Genomic DNA, 20901 nt, shown 5'->3' on the forward strand with positions numbered 1-20901 from the left:
TTGGAGCCGTTAAGCGTATAATTTCTCCTGGAGATAGGAGAGACTATGTATGTTACTACAATCTTAATGAGCTCTATATAATTCTTAAATTCTGTTTATTACTATTGCACCATAACTTGGTTTGAGTCTTGTAAGCAACTGTACATTAATGTATTATTTTCAATAAAATCTTTGAACAAGAAATCACCTTATTTAATTCTCATCATCTAACTACACCATATAATCTGGTCATCTATTGCAGTTTCAAGGCCAAACACAATTTAATAAGCAAGACTGACAAATAATAAATCCATTAGCACATTGGGTCACTGACTTGTCCACCATGATGTGGTCTAAAGATACTCTTGGAATCTTGGAACCACTACATAGGAATAGGATGCAGGGGCACAAAGTTCCCTAATATTAATGTACTACATGGTAGATTTAAATGATTTGACAGATCTCTCATTAAAGTTATACCAGACTCACCTAATCGGATCACAGCCAAATCTAACAAGGGCATAAAACTCTAACATCATATCCTTGATTATACTATTTTTACCTTGCTTTTTTTATATTTTAAATCATAATAACAAAAAGATAATTTGATCAAATCCTTGTAAAGTCACCTATCTCAAACTTCTTGAAAACTAAAAATCTATTAGCTAAAAAATCCCCAAAACACATCAATGTCAACTAATTGCATAGTCAGGGGAAAGCACGTTTTTTTTTTATATCTGTGATGGTATTTTTGATCAAAGCCTCACAACATTTTGTTCCTTTGTAAACCTCACAAGGTCAAAAGAGCTTCTGATAGCTATTTTACCATAAGAAATACAAGCCAGGGCCAATGATGTTTAATTAAGAATAAAAAGTTAAAACTTTTGCACATTTTTTCTTGATCATCCCTTTCAGACCAAAACAGGACTTTTTATCTTAGTGATTACCAGTGGTGGCCCATCCATAAGGGATACAGTGGCGGTGCCCCACTAATCCATGTGCCTGGACGCATGGATTAAATATTTTTTTTTAAGCACATAATTAGAGCCTGAGGCTTTGTTTGTATGCCCCCCCCCAAAAAAAATATAAAAAAAATGGAGCACCAGGTAATTACTCAATTGAACTGTAGATTGTAACAGGGTAGGAGGCAGCAGAGGAGCTGGTCTGTGTAAAGTTGAAATACACGTTTACACTAATATGTTACAAAATATATAAGCAGAGGGGTATTAGCTGTGTGAGTGTGATGTACTTTCACAGTGACTAATGATAGAATGGGAGGTTGAAAGAAAAACTGAACTGTGTGAATATGGTTGATTTTTACATTAGCAGCAACAGAGGGCTGAAATATATGAGAATCTGGGGTTGATTTACGAAAGGCAAATAGACTATCGATGTTGCATGTGCAGTTGCTGTTTCCATCATCCAATCATGCACAAGCAAATATACTGCCAATTTATTTTCCTTGCACAGCATTCACTAGTTCATGGGGAAACATTTTCTTGAGGACTGCAACTTTATGTGCAAAGTGAACAATGTATTTCCCTTTAGTAAATCAACACCACCATGCATATACTGTACGCAGCCAAGAACATAAAGCCTACTGCTCATAAACCAGGATTCACACAACTGCATCCTTCTAGAGGTAACTTAAGTTTAGGATGTAGCCAACCCTAGATGATACCCGAACAAAGGTTAGATCATTCATCTGGGAAAAAAAAAAAAGATAAACTTGCAAAAAAAGTTTTTTTTACATGACAAAATACTTCCTAGGCCAAGTCCATTTTAAGCATTGGACTGCAAAAATAATAAATTATAATATTTTATGTGATACTCTGGCTGTGTGATATTCTAACTGCTATTGTCTTAAATAATGACGAATATTTAACAAAAACATGCTCTTTCTGCTTGCAACAGCTAATCCCTCTTATCAGATATAATTATACTGTAGAAAAGGAATTTCATTCCATATTCTTGCAGACTGCAAAAGAGATTAGTAAAACAAATCAGTAAGGTGAGCAAGACTGTATCCTGGCCTAGGCCAACAAGGCCCAGGCCTAGTGCAGCACTTTGCAGGGGGGCAGCACGAAAAGAGTCCCTGCCGACTTGCGCTACACTGTTAGTGTAACACAAGCTGCTTCTAATTTTGACTGTCCTATCATCCTGGACCACAAACCTTCCTCACTGTGCTATATGTTTTCTGCTGAAACATTGGCATGGTTATATCTTCTTAGTCCTCTCCATAAAATTATCAGAAATTTGTGCTTAAAGTAGATCTATAGGCAACACTTTTTTTTTTTCATTTAGAATAGAGTAAGGGAGGGTTATAGCCCATGTTAGTTTATTTTTTACCATCTCCGTCCCATTGCAGAGATTTCCCTTAATTTCCTGCCCCATAGCCAAACAGGAAGTGAGAGGAAATCTATGCAAATTAAGGGAATCCATTCCCCCCCCCCCCAAGCCCTAAGAACTAGTGTCCCCACTCAAAAATTTCAGGACGGGTCTTAAACAGAAAGGGGAGTGGCCTTGACAGGAAGAGGTGGCTCATATTTAAATTAGGGGGTGCACGAGTTTAGTCAGGCCTAGGGCAGCACGAAACCTAAATACACCACTGAAGGTGAGGTATGTTGTGTGATTGTTAATAGAGTAATAGGTGTTAAGACTTACTAACATCCACAAGAGGATTTGTAATTTATTGTGGAATTGTGATACATTTCAGTGTGCATTGATTTGGAGTGGTAGAGCATTTTTTTGGGCCTAAAACCATTGATCCCATAAGTATTCTTGTATTATTTTCTGCTAATATTATTAGATAATTAGGTATACTGATCATAAAAGGGAAAATCTTACCAAATCCATAGGAAACCTTTATGTAAACATTAATTATACTATTCTATACTATTCATAGATATCTATATTCATAGATAGCCAGAAATAAAATGGCCAAAAAGACAGGATATGCCTCATACACCCATTAGAACATTATGGACTCCCAAACAAATTAAACATTTTACAGATATGACTAAATAATTAAAATTAGGCAGACAACAAAAAAGTAAAGTCAATCAAAAATCTGGTCATTAAGGTGAAGATAAATTAGCTATTTTTGTAACATTTAATGTTAACTATAAGCAAGAAATACATGCAGGAAAGATAAATACACTCAATTTCAAGAGAGCAAATTTTCCAAGGATAAGGGGCTGCTCTCCAGGATTTGGACTGGAGGGAATATTGGCACCGATGAACACAGAACAGAAAAGGGAATTCTTTAATAAGACAGTGTATGAACTCACTACAAAGTATATTCCCATGGGCAATAAGTTTAAAAGGCTAAAAATAAAACCTATGTGGCTCACGGTCAAGGTTAAAAAAGCTATAAACAATAAGAAAATAGCTTTTAAAAAATATAAAAATGAAGGAACACTAGTGTCGTTTAAATGTTACAAAGAATATAACAGGATATGTAAAAAGGAAATCAAGGATGCAAAAATTCAAAACGAACAACAGATTGCAAAAGATAGTAGGACAAACCCCCCAAAATTCTTTAAATATATTAATAGTAAAAAGGTGAAGTCTGAGCATGTAGGCCCCTTACAAAATAATCTAGAGTGGGTGACTGGAGACAAAGAGAAGGCAAATTTATTAAATGCTTTCTTCTCATTTAACCACTTCAGCCCCAGCTCTGTGTATACAAAGAAGCATGGGGGAGGGGCTCATGTCCAAAATGGGAGTGGTAGTGACACAGCCCCAAATCCACAATGGCTCAGAAGTGATATGGTCCAGAAATATTTAGACAGAATAAAGGTGGATAAAGCACCTGGACCAGATGGCATCCACCCACGGATCCTAAAAGAATTGAGCTCTGTAATTTCAAAGCCACTGTATCTAATATTTAGGGACTCATTAATGACAGGAATAGTACCACTGGATTGGCGTAGAGCCAATGTGGTGCCCATATTTAAAAAGGGAACAAAGTCTTTACCAAGTAACTATAGACCTGTTAGTCTAACTTCTATAGTTGGGAAGATACTGGAACGTTTAATAAAAGACCACATGGATGAGGTCTTGCTGGAAAAAAACAATTTAAGCAACAGACAGCATGGATTCATGAAAGACAGAAGTTGTCAGACAAACCTGATTTCCTTTTATGAAGAGGTAAGTAAAACTCTGGACAGAAGAGTGGCTGTGGACGTGGTATATTTGGATTTTGCAAAAGAGTTCGATATAGTTCCGCACACATGGCTCATGTGTAAGGTAAGGTCTACAGGATTGGAAATATCAGTTTGTAAATGGATAGAAAACTGGCTAAAAGACAGAATTCAGAGAGTCGTGGTTAATGATTCTTACTCTGAATGGTCAAAGGTTATCAGTGGTGTACCCCAAGGTTCATTCCTGGACCCTTACTTTTTATTATCTTTATAAATGATATTGGGTCTGAGATCAAATGTAACATTTCTGTCTTTGCAGATGACACCAAGCTATGCAGTGGAATAACGTCCTTGCAGGATGTCTCCAATTTACAAGCCAACCTCAATGCTCTGTCTGATTGGGCGACTATGTGGCAGATAAGGTTTAATGTTGATAAATGTAAAGTTATGCACTTGGGGGCTAAGAATATGCATGCATCATTCATGCTAGGGGGAGTACAACTGGGGGGATCTGTAGCGGAGAAGGATCTTGGGGTTTTGGTAGATCATAAGCTCAATAATGGCATGCAATGCCAAGCTGCGGTTTCCAAAGCGAGCAAAGTCCTTTCTTGTATTAAGAGAGGTATGGACTCCAGAGACAGAGATATAATTTTGCCCCTGTACAAATCATTAGTAAGACCTCATCTGGAATATGCAGTTCAGTTTTGGGCCCCAGTTCTCAAAAAGGATATCGGAGAACTGGAGAAAGTGCAGAGAACGGCAACCAAACTGATAAGAGGCATGGAGGAGCTCAGCTATGAGGAATGATTAGAGGAACTAGATTTATTCACTCTTGAGAAGAGGAGAATAAGAGGGGATATGATCAACATGTACAAATATATAAGGGGTCCATATAGTGAACTTGGTGTTGAGTTATTCACTTTACGGTCAACACAGAAGACAAGGGGGCTCTCTTTACGTTTAGTGGAAAAGAGATTTCATCTCCAAATACGGAAAGGTTTCTTCACAGTAAGAGCTGTGAAAATGTGAAACAGACTCCCTCCAGACGTGGTTCTGGCCAGCTCAGTAGATTGCTTTAAGAAAGGTCTGGATACTTTCCTAAATGTACAGAATATAACTGAGTACTGACATTTATAGGTAAAGTTGATCCAGGATAAATCCGATTGCCTCTCGGGGGATCAGGGAGGAATTTTTTCCCCTACTGTAGCAAATTGGATCATGCTCTGCTGGGGTTTTTTGCCTTCCTCTGGATCAACTGTGGGTATGGAGTTGGGTGTATGGGATTGTATTGTGTTTTTTATTTTGTTTGTTTATTTATTTATTTTATTTATTTATTTATTTTGTGGTTGAACTGGATGGACTTGTGTCTTTTTTCAACCTGACTAACTATGTAACTATGTAACTATGTAACATTTGTATAATACCCCTTTTCCTAACTCAAAAGACTACCAAAATGTTGTATCCTCATGATTTTATGCCTTCACTATTGCAACATTTTCTTCTCTGGTCTTCCATTACCAAAACTCTTACCTCTACATTTAGTCAGAAAAAGGTTCTACAGGACGTGTCTGTTTCCCAATCACTCCTGATCTAGTATAGGGAAAGATCATAAGAAAAAATTTTGCTTTCTCAGGTTTTCTTTGAAGTTAACATAGGTGCCAGTTTAGGGTAGGACCTGGAACCTGAAAATTTTTGTATTAAAAATTCTCATTTAACTACTTCAGCCCCGGACCATTTTGCTGGTCAATGACTGGGCCACTTTTTGCGATTCAGCACTGCGTCGCTTTAACTGACAATTGCGCGGTCGTGCGACGTGGCTCCCAAACAAAATTGGCGTCCTTTTTTTCCCCACAAATAGAGCTTTCTTTTGGTGGTATTTGATCACCTCTGTGGTTTTTATATTTTGCGCTATAAACAAAAATAGAGCAACAATTTTGAAAAAAAATGAATATTTTTTACTTTTTGCTATAATAAATATCCCCCAAAAATATATAAAAAAAACATTTTTTTTCCTCAGTTTAGGCCGATACGTATTCTTCTACATATTTTACATAAAAAAATCGCAATAAGCGTTTATTGATTGGTTTGCGCAAAATTTATAGCGTCTACAAAATAGGGGATAGTTTTATGGCATTTTTATTAATATTTTTTTTTTACTAGTAATGGCGACGATCAGCGATTTTTATCGGCACTGCGATCAGTGCTATAAAAATGCATTGATTACTGTAAAAATGCCACTGGCAGGGAAGGGGTTAACACTAGGGGGCGTGGAAGGGGTTAATTATGTTCTCTAGGTGTGATCTAACTGAAGGGGGGGTGGGACTGACTAGGGGAAATGACAGATCGCTGTTCATACAGACGAACAGACGAACAGTCATTTCTCCCCCTGACAGGACCGGGAGCTGTGTGTGTGAACACACCAGCTCTGTAACGAGCGATCCCGGGTGCCCCGCGGTGATCGCGCCCGCCAGACACGCGCACACCCCTAGTGGCTGAGATGCAAAATCACGTAATATTACGTGATTTTGCGCAGCCGAGCCGACCTGCCACCGTAAAACTGCGGCGGCTGGTCGGCAAGCGGTTAACAAGCAAGGCTTAAAGCCTCTGCCAACTGCATATTATTATCTGTGTGATTATCTGGCGTGATTACTGCATTGTCCTGTCAGGGCAACCAGAACTGACACCTTCCTATCAACACAGGAGGTGGGGGAAAACTCTTTCATCAGGGTCTGTTGTGACGTAGAAGCCAATGGATGGTTCCATCTACAGGACGATACAGGGGATCAGGCATATGACACACCCAGAGGTGTGTTTGATGTGAGGAACTAGGTTATAGCTGCCCGTGGACAGAGCTCTCTCTCAAGTTAATAGATTCCAAACTGTAGAAAGTCATCGCTATACTATAGCAGTGCTTTTAAACTCTGTCCTTAAGTACCCCCAACAGGCCATGTTTTGGGAATTTTTCTCAGATAAAATAGATGTCCAAAATACCAAGCCATTGACTCTAATTTAAAGCACCTATGCAAGATAAAGGAAAAACTGCAAACATGGCCTATTGGGGGTACTTGAAGACAGGGTTGGGAACCACTGGACTATAGCTATGTACAGGTAATTTCAGTTCAGTCCATCTGTGCATACTTCTAGATTGTCTAGTCTGCCCTTAGCACTCAAAAATATATGAAAAATGTATCATGTCTGTAAGATTTTTCTCCATAGTTTTGCTTGGTTTTTAAATTCTAAATTTCTCTTAATCTTAAATACGGTAGTTATGTACATTGACAAAGAGAGGATACAATCTCGAAACATACTAGTCCCAGGTACACTAGAGATGAGAAATAGCCGACTATAGAGTAGGAGTTTGTACACATAGGGGTTGATTTACTGATACTCGAGAATGCAAAATCTGGTGCAGCTCTGCACAGAAAACCAAGCAGCTTCCATTTTTTTTTCAAAGCTTAATTAAACAAGCTGAAGTCAAAATAACATCAAATCATGTGATTAATTAATGTCAAATCCACCTACAACTAATATTTCATTTTTTTGAGCACATGAGGAGTAAATCACATGTTAGTTTTCTGATAACCTTTGGAGAACCCAATAGCAATCCATCTGAATCCACTGAAATGTGTATTCTAAGGTAATTATTATGCCAAACATTTTGCACATGTCAACGATCATTTAAATATGATTTGTTCATAGATAGATATCAGTTATCGCATCCCAGGTGAATAGAGGATTCATACAGGATGTAATTTGTAGACCATGCTAATAAGATAGTTGAAGAAGACTGGCTTCAGATCTAAGGCCCCATACACACGAGAGAATTTATCCGCGGATACGGTCCAGCGGACCGTTTCCACGGATAAATCCTCTCAAAGATTTCCGCAGATTTCTATGCGATGGAGTGTACACACCATCGCATTGAAATCCGCGCGGAAATCCTCTGGCGATGACGTGTCGCGCCGTCGCCGCGATTATGACGCGGCGACGGGCGCGACGCTGTCATATAAGGAATTCCACGCATGCGTCAAATCATTACGACGCGTGCGGGGAATCCCTTTGGACGGATGGATCCGGTGAGTCTGTATAGACGAGCGGATCCATCCGTTGGGATGGACTTCAGCAGATGGATTTGTTGTGCATGTCAGCAAATATCCGATCTGCTGGAATCCATCCCAGGGGAGATTTATCCGCGGAAAAAGATCCGCCGGAGTGTACACACCATAGAATCTATCCGCTGAAACCCATTCGATGGGATTTATCTGCGGATAGATTCTATCGTGTGTATGGGGCCTTAGATGTGTCAATAGCAGATGATTTGCTAACACTCCTCTTTGCACATTTTCCATTTGGGGAAGCTTCATACCCTACGTTTCAGCAACATTAGGATGAAATTCCCAATTAGCCTGTGTAGATGACTGCACAAAGAAGAGCTGATCATGTTCCAGCAAAGTGACTGCTGACAATAATATACATGTACAGCCATGGCCAAAAGTTTTGAGAATGACACAAATACTAATTTTCACAAAGTCTGCTGCCTCAGTTTTTGAGATGGGAAATTGCATATACTCCAGAATGTTATGAAGAGTGATCAGACGAATTGCAATTAATTGCAAAGTTCCTCTTTGCCATGAAAATTAACTTAATCCCATAACAAAAATTTCCTCTGCATTTGTGGAGAAGGCTTCAGGGTGCCCAAGAAAGTCCAGCAAGCGCCAGGAACGTCTCCTAAAGAGGATTCAGCTGCGGGATCAGAGTGCCACCAGTGCAGAGCTTGCGGAGGAATGGCAGCAGGCAGGTGTGAGTGCATCTGCACGCACAGTGAGGCGAGGACTTTTGAAAGATGGCCTGGTGTCAAAAAGGGCAGCAAGGAAGCCACTTCTCTCCAAAAAAAAACATCAGGGACAGATTGATCTTCTGCAGAAAATATGGTAAATGGACTGCTGAGGACTGGGGCAAAGTCATATTCTCCGATGAAGCCTCTTTCCGATTGTTTGGGGCATCAGGAAAAAGGCTTGTCCGGAGAAGAAAAGGTGAGCGCTACCATCAGTCCTGTGTCATGCCAAAAGTAAAGCATCCTGAGACCATTCATGTGTGGGGTTGCTTCTCATCCAAGGGAGTGGGCTCACTCACAATTTTGCCCAAGAACACAGCCATGAATAAAGAATGGTACCAAAACTCCCTCCAACAGCAACTTCTTCCAACAATCCAACATCAGTTTGGTGAAGAACAATGCATTTTTTCAGCACGATGGAGTGCCGTGCCATAAGGCAAAAGTGATAACCAAGTGGCTCGGGGACCAAAACGTTGACATTTTGGGTCCATGACCTGGAAACTCCCCAGATCTTAATCCCATTGAGAACTTGTGGTCAATCCTCAAGAGGCGGGTGGACAAACAAAAACCCACTAATTCTGACAAACTCCAAGAAGTGATTATGAAAGAATGGGTTGCTATCAGTCAGGAATTGGCCCAGAAGTTGATTGAGAGCATGCCCAGTCGAATTGCATAGGTCCTGAAAAAGAAGGACCAACACTGCAAATACTGACTCTTTGCATAAATGTCATGTAATTGTCGATAAAAGCCTTTGAAACATATGGAGTGCGTGTAATTATATTTTACTACATCACAGAAACAACTGAAACAAAGATTTAAAAGCAGTTTAGCAGCAAACTTTGTGAAAACTAATATTTGTGTCATTCTCAAAACTTTTGGCCACAACTATACATGTACTGGCTCTTCTTTTGTAGATAGGCATAGTACATGTTTAAAGTGTATGTAAGCCCTAACAATAAACCTTTGTTATTTGCTACCTTTTGATTATTTAATTATACATAAAAAGTATTTTGTTATGTTTGTTAGGTAAGTGCAGAAAAATACCTGTTGATTGTGTCATAAATTTAAAACTGTCCTGTGTCTTGTGTACTCTTTCTGTGTTATCTGAAACATTAATGCCTATACAATCCAGGCCAAAGATAACCATGTCAGCCTGTGTCTTTCTTAAAGCGGGGGTTCACCCAATAATCAACTTTCTGCCATTAGATCCAGCATACTGCTGACATCTGCAGTATGCTGTTTTTTTTGTACTTATCGTTTTATCAGCCATTGTTATCCGGCTCCGAGCAGGGATTCCTTCCGAGTATAGGCGTTCCTAAGCCAAGCGGAGTTGATTGACGGGCTGCTGAAGCGCGTCACGCCTTCCGAAAATACCCAAAGTGACACTCGAGTGTTTACGGCGCCTGCGAAGTCAGCTCTACATGGCAGACGCAGGCGCCGTAAACACCCAAGTGTCACCTCGGGTATTTTCGGAAGGCGTGACGCGCTTTAGCTGCCAGTCAATCAAATCCGCTTGGCTTAGGAACGCCTATTCCCCGCAGAAATCCCCGCTCGGAGCCGGATAACAACGGCTGATAAAACGATAAGTACAAAAAAAACCAGCATACTGCAGATGTCAGCAGTATGCTGGATCTAATGGCAGAAAGTTGATTTTTGGGTGAACCTCCGCTTTAAGTCTAGTACACACTACTAGCTTGGAGAAGTATTAGTACAGTGATTTGCCCTGTTGAGCTGACTAGGGGAGTCCTGTAGGCTGCTGGTTTCCAGCATGCTCATTCGACAGAAGCCCAACACACAAGCCAAATGTACTAGGCTTATTTGTCTCCCTTTACAACAATATAGTTTGCCTACCTAAATCAATTTCATATATTTTTAAGGACATTTATTTGGTACGCAGATTTAACAAAACCCTGCTCTGTTTTTTAATTATAGGTTGACAAGTGTGCAAAAATGTATTATTATTTTTTTACATTTTCCTTATGTAATTGACTATTTATTTTAAAACTGTAATTGTGTCTGATAGTTACAAATGTTAAACACATTCAACTGCGGATGCCACTGCAAACTGAAATTGGCAGTGTCTATTAGGCTGAAGGCTTTTGTTTTCTCAATGAAGCCTTAAGCCCACATGTTATCATTATGTCATAGCTGACGTAGTGATCGAAAATGGCTCCCAATAGTCAGGAGCCCCAGTTATTACATCCTGGACTGAGAGCCACCAGCAACCCCAGATTGACAAGCAGTGTTGCTATCTCTCTATAGGTCTAATCTAAAAATACTAGGAATAAACCACCTTTAAAGGTGCACAAAGTATCATTACACCCTAAAACAATAAGCAATTGCTTTTAATTGTGACCTGGATTTTAAAGCCAAATTGAAATATGATAGGTTTCTTTATAGTCATGTTATGATTTTTGCCTAAATACTTTTTTCACCTCAATACAAATTCTGATTCCAGACCTCATACTGCAGGGATCTGTGCCCTTTGCTGGCAGAGTAAAGCCCTGTACACACGATCGGTTTGTCTGATGAAAACAGACCGATTTCATCTGACAAACCGATCGTGTGTGGGCCCCATCGGTTTGTTTTCCATCGGTGAAAAAAAAATAGAACATGTTTAAAATTTTCCTATGGATAAAAAACCGATAGAAAAAAAATTATCGTCTGTGTGTAAGGCCCCGTACACACGACCAGTTTCCTCGGCAGAATTCAGCTTCCGACCGAGTTTCTGGCTGAATTCTGCCGAGGAAACTGGTCGTGTGTACACTTTCGGCCGAGGAAGCCGACGAGGACCTCGGCGAGGAAATAGAGAACATGTTCTCTATTTCCTCGTTGTTCTATGGGAGCTCTCGGCCCGCCGAGGTCCTCGGCGGCTTCGGGGCTGAACTGGCCGAGGAACTCGATGTGTTTGGCACGTCGAGTTCCTCGGCCGTGTGTACGGGGCCTAAGTCCATCAGTTAAAAATCCACACATGCTCAGAATCAAGTCAATGCATGCTCGGAAGCATTGAACTTCATTTTTATCAGCACGTTGTGTTTTACGTCACCGCATTGAACACGGTCGGATTTTTGACTGATGGTGTGTAGGCAAGACTGATGAAAGTCGGCTTCATCGGATATTCGACGAAAAAATCCATCGGATTAGATTCCATCAGATATCCGATCGTGTGTACAGGTCTTAACAGTCACTGTTACTCAGAGCTTAATGTGGTTGAAAAAACCTGTAAGACAATGGCATAATGTGCTAGTATGCAATACTAGCATATTATGAAATACTTACCTTAGAGCGTAGCCCTTCCAGCGGTGCCCGCTCACTGCTGAGATGGCTGTGATTTTCCGCCTGTGTTTCTTACGGGTTCTATGGCTTTGGCGCTGTGAGTGTCTGGAGCTTCAATGATGTCACTTTAGCACATGTGCACTGGAGCCGCCATTTCAGGCACAGGCTCTGAATGTCTGACACTTTAAGCCAGACCTTTTGAGCGCATGAGCAGATGATGTCATTGATGTCACTGTGCACGTTTAGGAGATATTCACAGTACCTACAGGTAAGCCACAAGTGGCGTAACAGAGTTTACAATCACTTTAACTACTTGCTGCCCGCCCACTGTCAAATGACAGGGATGGTGCGGCTCTCGTTCTGGGAGGACGTCATATGATGGCACACCAGATAGGGCTTGCAGTGCGGTGATTGCAGCCGCGGTGTGTTGCTAGGACAAGACGCGACTCTGATCTCTGTAAAGGGCCGTGGCTCTTTAATCATGTAAGCAGCTGTGTCCAATCACAGCTGGTCACATGTAAATAAGGGAGTGCCGTGAATCGGCTCTCCTTGCCTCAAACTGTCAGAGTGTGTGGCGAGGAGTGCCAATAAGCGGCATCTCCCCACAGAGGAGACCTGGGCAGGTAATCAGTGCACTGATCATCAGTGCTCTGGTTACAGGAAATTTGGGATGTGATATTTTGACCTTCAGTGTTCTAGCTGCTGTATTTTTAGGTTTTATTTGCGCTGGTTGATCTACTATATTTTTTAGTGCTCTGGTTACAGGAAAGCCCCAGCAGTGCCAGCAATCAGTGCCCATAAGTTTCACCAATGTGTGCCCATAAGTGCCACCAATCAGTGCCTATAAGTAATGCCAGTCAGTGCCTCCCATCAGTGCCCATCAGTGCCTACTCATCAGTGCTGCCCATCAATGCCTCCCATCAGTGCCCATCAGTGCTGCCCATCAGTGCCCATCAGCACCGCCCATCAGTGCTGCTTATCTGTGCCACCTATCGCTACCAACCAGTTCCAACCACTGCTGCCTATCAGTGTTTACCAGTACCACCTATCAGTTCCCACCGGTGCCACATACCAGTGCCACCTATCAGTGCCCATCAGTGAGGCATATTAGTGCCTCCTCATCAGTGCCACCTAATACATGCCAATAAGTGCCCATCAGTGCAGCCCATCAGTGCTGCCTATCACTGCCCACCAGTGCTGCACATCAGTTCCCACCACTGCTGCCTATCAGTGCACACCAGTACCGCATATCAGTGCCACCTATCAGTGCCCATCAGTGTGGCATATTAGTGCCTCCTCATCAGTGTAGCCTCATCAGTGCACATCAGCAAAGGAGAAAAACTACTTATATACAAAATTTACTGACAGAAAAATATAAAAAAAAATAATCACAACTTTCAGTTCCTTTTTTTTTTTAATACAAATCCCAGCAGTGATTAAATACTACCAAAAGAAAGCCCTATTTGTGTGAATAAAAAGATAAAAAAAATAATTAGGGTACAGTGTTGCATTACTGCGCAATTGTCAATCGAAGTGCAACAGCGCTGAAAGATAAAAAATGGCCTGGGCAGGAAAGGGGATGGAAGTGCCCAGTATTGAGGTGGTTAACTTTGTTGCCCATTGGACTGCACAGTCATATTTACACACACTACGCAACTGCTGTATCAGAAAAGTGGAGGTAAGTCATAAAAACAGAAGCTATTCATTCAATGTCTACTAAGGTACAGTATATTTGTGACTTTAATTGGGCTTTAAAACCATTGTTGACCAGAAATACAACGTGCTACTTTTCTAGGCTCCCAAATGGTAATTGGTATAGTGACCAAAAAAAAATTGAATTCTCATTAGCTTCAAACGGCATGTTAAATTATTTGTGGATCTAAAATATTGGTGTGTGGACTCCATATTGGGTCTCTAGGCACAGTTAAGAAACTTCTGGGGTAGACCATTGAAGAGTAGAGACTCTATGGCAGGGATATGCAATTAGCGGACCTCCAGCTGTTGCCAAACTACAAGTCCCATGAGGCATAGCGAGACTCTGATAGCATCAAGCATGACACCCAGAGGCAGAGGCATGATGGCACTTGTAGTTTGGCAACAGCTGGAGGTCCGCTAATTGCATATCCCTGCTCTATGGTTATAAGAAGTCACAAGGTTTCCAGAATGTATAAGTGGAAGCTGACAGAGCACAGTATTGAGAAATCTTACTATAGGCTGCTATGAACTATAGAAGAGGAAATACATCTAAAGTTGACAAGAAATCTTAAACCGTTATGGGTGCAGTCTAGTATATTTTAAAGGACATATAGCCCAAAACACAGATTTCTATATACTCAACAAAAGCTGGTAAAACTTTATTCGCTAGATTCAGCAAGAGTTTACGTCTGGGTATCTATTGATACGGCGCGTAAATTCAAAGCTGCGCCGGCGTATATATTCTTTCTGTATTCAAAAAGCAAGATACGCCGAAATTAGGCTAAGATCCGACTGGCGTAAGTCTCTTACGCCGTTGTATCTTAGTTGCATATTTACGCTGGCCGCTGGGTGGCGCTTCCGTCGATTTCAGCGTAGAATATGCAAATGAGCTGGATACGCCGATTCAGAAACGTAAGTGCGCCCGGCGGATTTTTTTACGTCGTTTGCGTAAGGCTTTTTCCGGCGTAACGTTACTCCTGCTATATGAGGCATAGCCAATGTTAAGTATGGACGTCGGGCCAGCGTCGAATTTTGCATCGTTTACGTCATTTGCGTAAGTCGTTCACGAATAGGGCTTTGCGTAAATTACGTTCACGTCGAAAGCATTGACTATTTGCGATGTGATTAGTAGCATGCGCATTGGGATAAGTTCTCGGCCGGCGCATGCGCCGTTCGTGAGAAATGTCATTTACGTGGGGTCATGTTTTATTTACGTAAAACAGGTCCACCTCTTGACAATTTGAATTTGGCGCGCTTACACCGGCAGATTTACTCTACGCCGCCGCAACTTACGGAGCAAGTGCTTTGTGAATACTGCACTTGCCTCTCTAAATTGCGGCAGCGTAGCGTAAATTACATACGCTACGCCCGCACAAACTTACGTCCCCCTACCTGAATCTAGCCCTATGTATTTACAAGCCTCGCTATGTATAATCCTAGACAGAAAGATGATGATGATGATAATTATTATTGTATTATCCATCCAAATTTAGAAATAATTTATGCAATAATAAATACTAATTTAGCCCGCCCACTCTTTCTGTATTGAACTGTATTGTAATTGTTCTGTCCCCTTTATATTGTATATATAAATATTATAAGTGCTGCGTAAACTGTTGGCGCTATATAAATTCTGAATAATAATAAATTATTTTTTGCCTTAACTAAATGTTGGTGTAAATGTCAATCAATGGTAGCTACTGATTAAAAACAAGTTAAAATCCACCTAATCTGCCCTAAACAAAGCTTAAACAACTATTTCTGCAGAAGTGCAGAACTTTATCTTGCCTATATGTACCTTTGTTAGTCTTCAAATAAATCCCTTTTTTCCCCTTGGATCCCAAACAGGGTCATTAACTAAAGGGGATAGAGATTCTTTATTCAATAAATTGAGTGAAGATTCACCTCAATTATCCAATCATGTAATTGGATTTCATCTGAACATAGCTACAATGTACTCAGTGAAAATGTTCAACTTCTTTAGTAAATCAGCCTCTGTATCTAGACTTTTCTCTAAACATAAATACAGTCCCCCTGCCATTCAATGGTCTAATTCTGGAACAACAGTATTCAGTAGAAGCTCTGTTTTTGACAGCTAATGACAGGAATGAGGCATAGTGCCAGGATGGGGCAGAACTTAATCCAGCATTAGTGAGAGGTTGAAGCCCTGTTCACAGCATAGGCTTAGAATCCAAGGGACTGTACAGGCACAGGAATTGATTGGAAGGCGAACATTGTGTGCTGGCAACACAAGATACTTGCACATCACTGTTGTTACCTCATAAACCAGGTCAGCTTCACTTACATTTGTAGCGTTTTAACTTAAGGTAACATCAAAATTTGTTAGAGTAGCATGGACACTAGTCAAATCATTTTAAGCCCCATATTTTGTGTTAAAGCAGTCACACTTTGCAAACAAGTGTCAACGTTGATCAATCGTTTAAGGCTCCATTCACACCTTGGCGACAAAACGCCCGACGCCCGACGCTCGTGCCGCTGGAGGGGAGAATTGCCATTGATGTCTATGAGATGGTTCACATCTCATAAACGCTGTACGCCTCCCGCCTGAAAACAAGTCCCGGACCCTTTTTTTCAGGCGGCATTGGCGTTCGGCCATAGACATCAATTGCAATTCTTTGTGAAAAAAAAAAAAGTAACCTAATCGCGGCTAAAACATTAAAAGAAAAAGTCCTAAGAAATGTATTTGGCTTTATACAGTAAATATGTCACTACTGCTATTAATATCAGTTTTCCATATTTTAGTAATATTATGTATCAGAACATTGAATTTCTGCACAATAATATATTTACAATATGGTACTTGCACACCTTCCTAGGTTGTGAACTACTTCATAATACTTGCTGAAACTGTGGTAGATTTTTAGCTCCGCAGTTATGCTCATATCACATGGTGGACACAATTTGTACATTTCGGGAGAATTTAAAGGTATTGTATGAAAGGAGATTGACTTTCCCAATACTGCCTAGAACATTTAACACAAACAGACATATTCAATGAAACAATGTCAAGACCATTGATAAATCACAGTCATATATGATCATAGATCAGTCCGATTGTTTTTTTGGGGTTGCTGTAAATAATAAGCTCGTGAAAGTGCTATTTAAAGCCATTCTGAGTTTAGCTGCACTAAATGTTCCATGTCTAGTGAAAAACCAGATAAAAATTATCTCTAGTACATGTATCAAAAAGGATTTATACTTTACTTTTATAAATTAAAGAAAAAAGAATAATCAATACATCTGCCAATCAGTCAAACATATAAAAAAAAAAAAGAAGAAAAAGATGTTCAATTTAACCAAATAAAATTGGTTTCGATGTAGCAGGCTACTACTGTTGTCAACCCGATTCTGACATCTGTCTATAAAGCTGTGACATCATCATCAACCAACACATGAGAATAGCCACTCTGCATGGTATGGGCAATAAACAATGTTAGGACATTTATAATACTGCTCAAGCTAGCTATGTTTGGTCAGAATTGTGAGCCAAGAGATTGCCTGTTACAGATATTTTCAGAGTCACAAAGCTAGAGCTGAATATTTAAAGTGCCAATGTGGGATATAAGGATTCTGATATAATCTCCTGGAATGCTTTGCAGTGGAAGATACTCCTCGTGGCATGCTCTGAAAGATCACAGAGCAGAATACAGAGCTTTATTTTAAACTACTCACCAAACAATAAGCATGCCTACATATCATGCCCTAAAATTGCAAAGGGGCTAATCACTGTATTAAAGTATTACATAGATTTATGTCTAAAAATATTTTTTTTGCACAAGAAGTGTGCTAAACTGAAAATGAAGAAGCCTACAAACTTTGGTGACATTAACCAAATTGGCATTTTGATAAAATAGCAGTGGACATTTCTGATGGTATCTTGACTGTTCCAATAAAACACACAGAGATTGCTTTGATTATAGCATCTGTTTAGACAGTGCTCATGCTGGATAGGTTTTTAGATATCTGGTAACAAGTTTTTTTCTACTAAAGTTAGACATACACATAGCTCCCAACTGTCCCTGACTTTGAGGGACTGTTCCTCATTTCGAACAAAGTCCCTCTATCCATCTTTCCTCCTCATTTATCCCTCATTTTGGTCTGATCTCTATAGTCGTATATAAAATACACTTCTTGTCTTTCAAACAGTGTTTTACAGTGCTAAACCATTCATCTAATTTCTAAATTGGTACATCTGTACATTTCAAAAGCCAATATAAAGGGATAGTAGTGTTAAAAAAAGGCACTTGTGGTTTTAACTAACCAACGTTTTTGTACAATTCTCCTTTAAGGGGGCGTGACAGGGGGTGTGTCCAATGCCTACATACTTTTGCTAATAGATGTACCTCGTTCCCATCACATAAAGTTGGGAAGTATGTATATATGACTATTTTAGTGTGAGTTAGCAAGACAGGAATCCGTTGATGTGAGTTATTACAAATTATTGTCCACATTAGTAATTAACTATGGTTGAGCTATTGTACTATTCAACAGTTTCTACAACCTTAATTGTGATTTTTAGACTGTATATTAAGTAGGATCAATGAGTATGTAGATTTGCAGAAAAAGTTCAATGGAGCTGATTTTATTAAAACGAAAATAAAAAAATAAAAACAAATGTGAGGTTGTTTTATAGCAACCAATCAGAATTGTTGATGTTCTAGGAAAATGTAAGGTGAAACTTGATTGGTTGCTATCGGCAACAACTTATTTTCCTCCTTTCTTCTTTGATTTTAACTAAGTAGACTCTATTTTTGTTATGGTGGTCATAACCTCACTGACATTCCAATAACAAGTAAAAAAAAAAAGCTTGGGTAAAATCTTTCAGCATTCCTGAATGGCGCAAAGAATGATTACAATTGATAATTTCAAAATGAAGATTGTGTGACCTTTTTAGAATAGTTACTACTTTGCTGGAATTTTTTCTAAAACCATTAAAGATTAAGGGGCAGATCCACGTACTTTCGCGCAAGAATCCGCCGGGCGCAGCGTATCTAAGACACACTACGCCGCTGTAACTTATTTTTTTTTCGAATCCTCAAAGAATTTGCGCCATAAGTTACGGCGGCGTAGTGTATCTTTGGCGGCGTAAGGGCGCGCCATTCAAATCTCTGTGATGGCGGTGTGTTTTATGTAAATACGCTGTGACCCGACGTAAACAACGTTTTTTTTAACTGCGCATGCGCCGTCCGTGGGGGTATCCCAGTGCGCATGCTCGAAATTAATCCGGAACAAGCCAATGCTCACGACGGTGACGTCATTCTACGCAAATCCCTATTCGCGAACAACTTACGCAAACAACGTAAAAATTTCAAATTTCTACGTGGGAACGACGGCCATACTTAACATTGAGTACGCCTCATAACAGTAGCTTTAACTACACGCCGGAAAAAGCAAACAACGTAAAAAAATGCGCCGGGATCACCGTAACTAGCTAATTTGCATACTTGACGCAGAATTCGACGGAAACGCCACCTAGCGGCCGTCGAAAAATTGCATCTTAGATCCGACGGCCTATTAAGACGTACGCCTGTCGGATCCATCCGAGATGCCATCGTATCTTATTTTGCAGATACAAAACAAAGATACGACGCACAAAATTTGAAATTACGCGGCGTATCAAGAGATACGCCGGCGTAATTCTTTTAAGGATCTACCCCTAAACATGGAACAGTGGAAATCCAAGTCTTCGAAATAAGGGGTGTAGATGAATGTATAGGTGGTAGGATATCTGTAGGTATCTATATGGTGGTTTAAGATTTGAAGAATTGTATATGTGATGCTTGGTTGTATTGGGTGAATTGCTGCCATGTGTGTGCTTAGCTTAAGTCCTATACATAGTACATCAGAGCCTATTCTTCCCTGTGACATGCCAAGAGACACTATGAGATAAAGCAGTTTCAGCTTCCATCTGGTTGCTCCAGACAGAACATTGAAGCCCATGCAGCCAAGCAAATATCATGGAATAAAACCAACATATTTATCTTATCTAAAAAAAAAAAAGGCACGCAACTTCAAAAATTGATGCACACATCATTATACAGCATTGATATTACAATGGAATAGCCTATTATTAATTTCATGCAGAAGAAGCTGTGATTTTTTTGGATCTGTTTAATAAATGCCATGTGCCTGATCAGTACTGGCTGTTTTTGCTTTGGGTTAATTGTGATATATCCTTATCGCTGGAAACTGTTAGATGTAGCAAGAAAATGAGTAACGCTCACCTGTATTCATGGTTGGTTCTGGCATTTTATCAATGACTCTTTACTCCAAAAGAGTATTGAACCTCCCAGAAAACAAGAACCAGTTTACCAGCAGCCAGGTAGACACACAAGAGAGAAGAAGATCAGCCTGAGAGCAGAGGCGGAGAGGAATTCCTCCACTTTATATACAGCATTGAGATATCAATCAGAGAGCACCTCCTCTGTTTACTATGCAAATGTGCACAAAAGTGACAGTTATGGGAACTCTCGCATCTGTTGTCTGAACGGTCTGCCTCTCTCAGCTTTTGGAAAGAATCTTTGTTGCATCTCATGTGGCTGATGAGAACATCTCTGAGTTTCTAAATTCAGCTGCTCACACCAACAGATAGGAATCAGTGATGGTATTAAAGGGTACCAGTTAACGTTGCTAGATATATCTTCAGTCTTTTGTTTTAAGAGATTGAGTAGTTAAAACAGAATAAAATCTAGACAGAAAACTTACAGCACAGTGTCACACACCATTTAGAGGTAAACAATACTTTTAAGCAATGCAAAAGTGTTAATATTACCATAAAGTAATACAAATCCGTGACAAGTTATGAGATTTATACAAGACCTTTTTTAGTATTTTTATACCCAGTCTTGAAGCTGCTCAGTCCTGCCTCATTTGACTACTTCTGTCTGACACCACAAACTTATAAAAAACAGTTCTATATATTTAAAATGGAACTTCAGTCATTTTTCATCT

The 20901-nt window shown here is 40.0% G+C and overlaps 1 protein-coding gene across 16 annotated transcripts in view; it reads right to left on the reverse strand.

The window, feature by feature from the left end:
- MYBPC1 (myosin binding protein C1) overlaps positions 1-20321 on the reverse strand; it is a 168326-nt gene extending 148005 nt beyond the window's left edge. For all 16 annotated transcript variants that reach the window (XM_040344311.1, XM_040344310.1, XM_040344309.1 and 13 more), the window contains exon 1: positions 20175-20321. In XM_040344311.1, coding sequence (XP_040200245.1) covers positions 20175-20199 — 25 coding nt within the window. In that variant the 5' untranslated portion in view covers positions 20200-20321. The remainder of the gene's footprint in view (positions 1-20174) is intronic.
- Between the last annotated feature and the right edge of the window lie 580 nt (positions 20322-20901).

Source organism: Rana temporaria, chromosome 3 (genome assembly GCF_905171775.1).
Source record: "Rana temporaria chromosome 3, aRanTem1.1, whole genome shotgun sequence".
In the NCBI taxonomy this organism is placed as follows: Eukaryota; Metazoa; Chordata; class Amphibia; order Anura; family Ranidae; genus Rana; species Rana temporaria.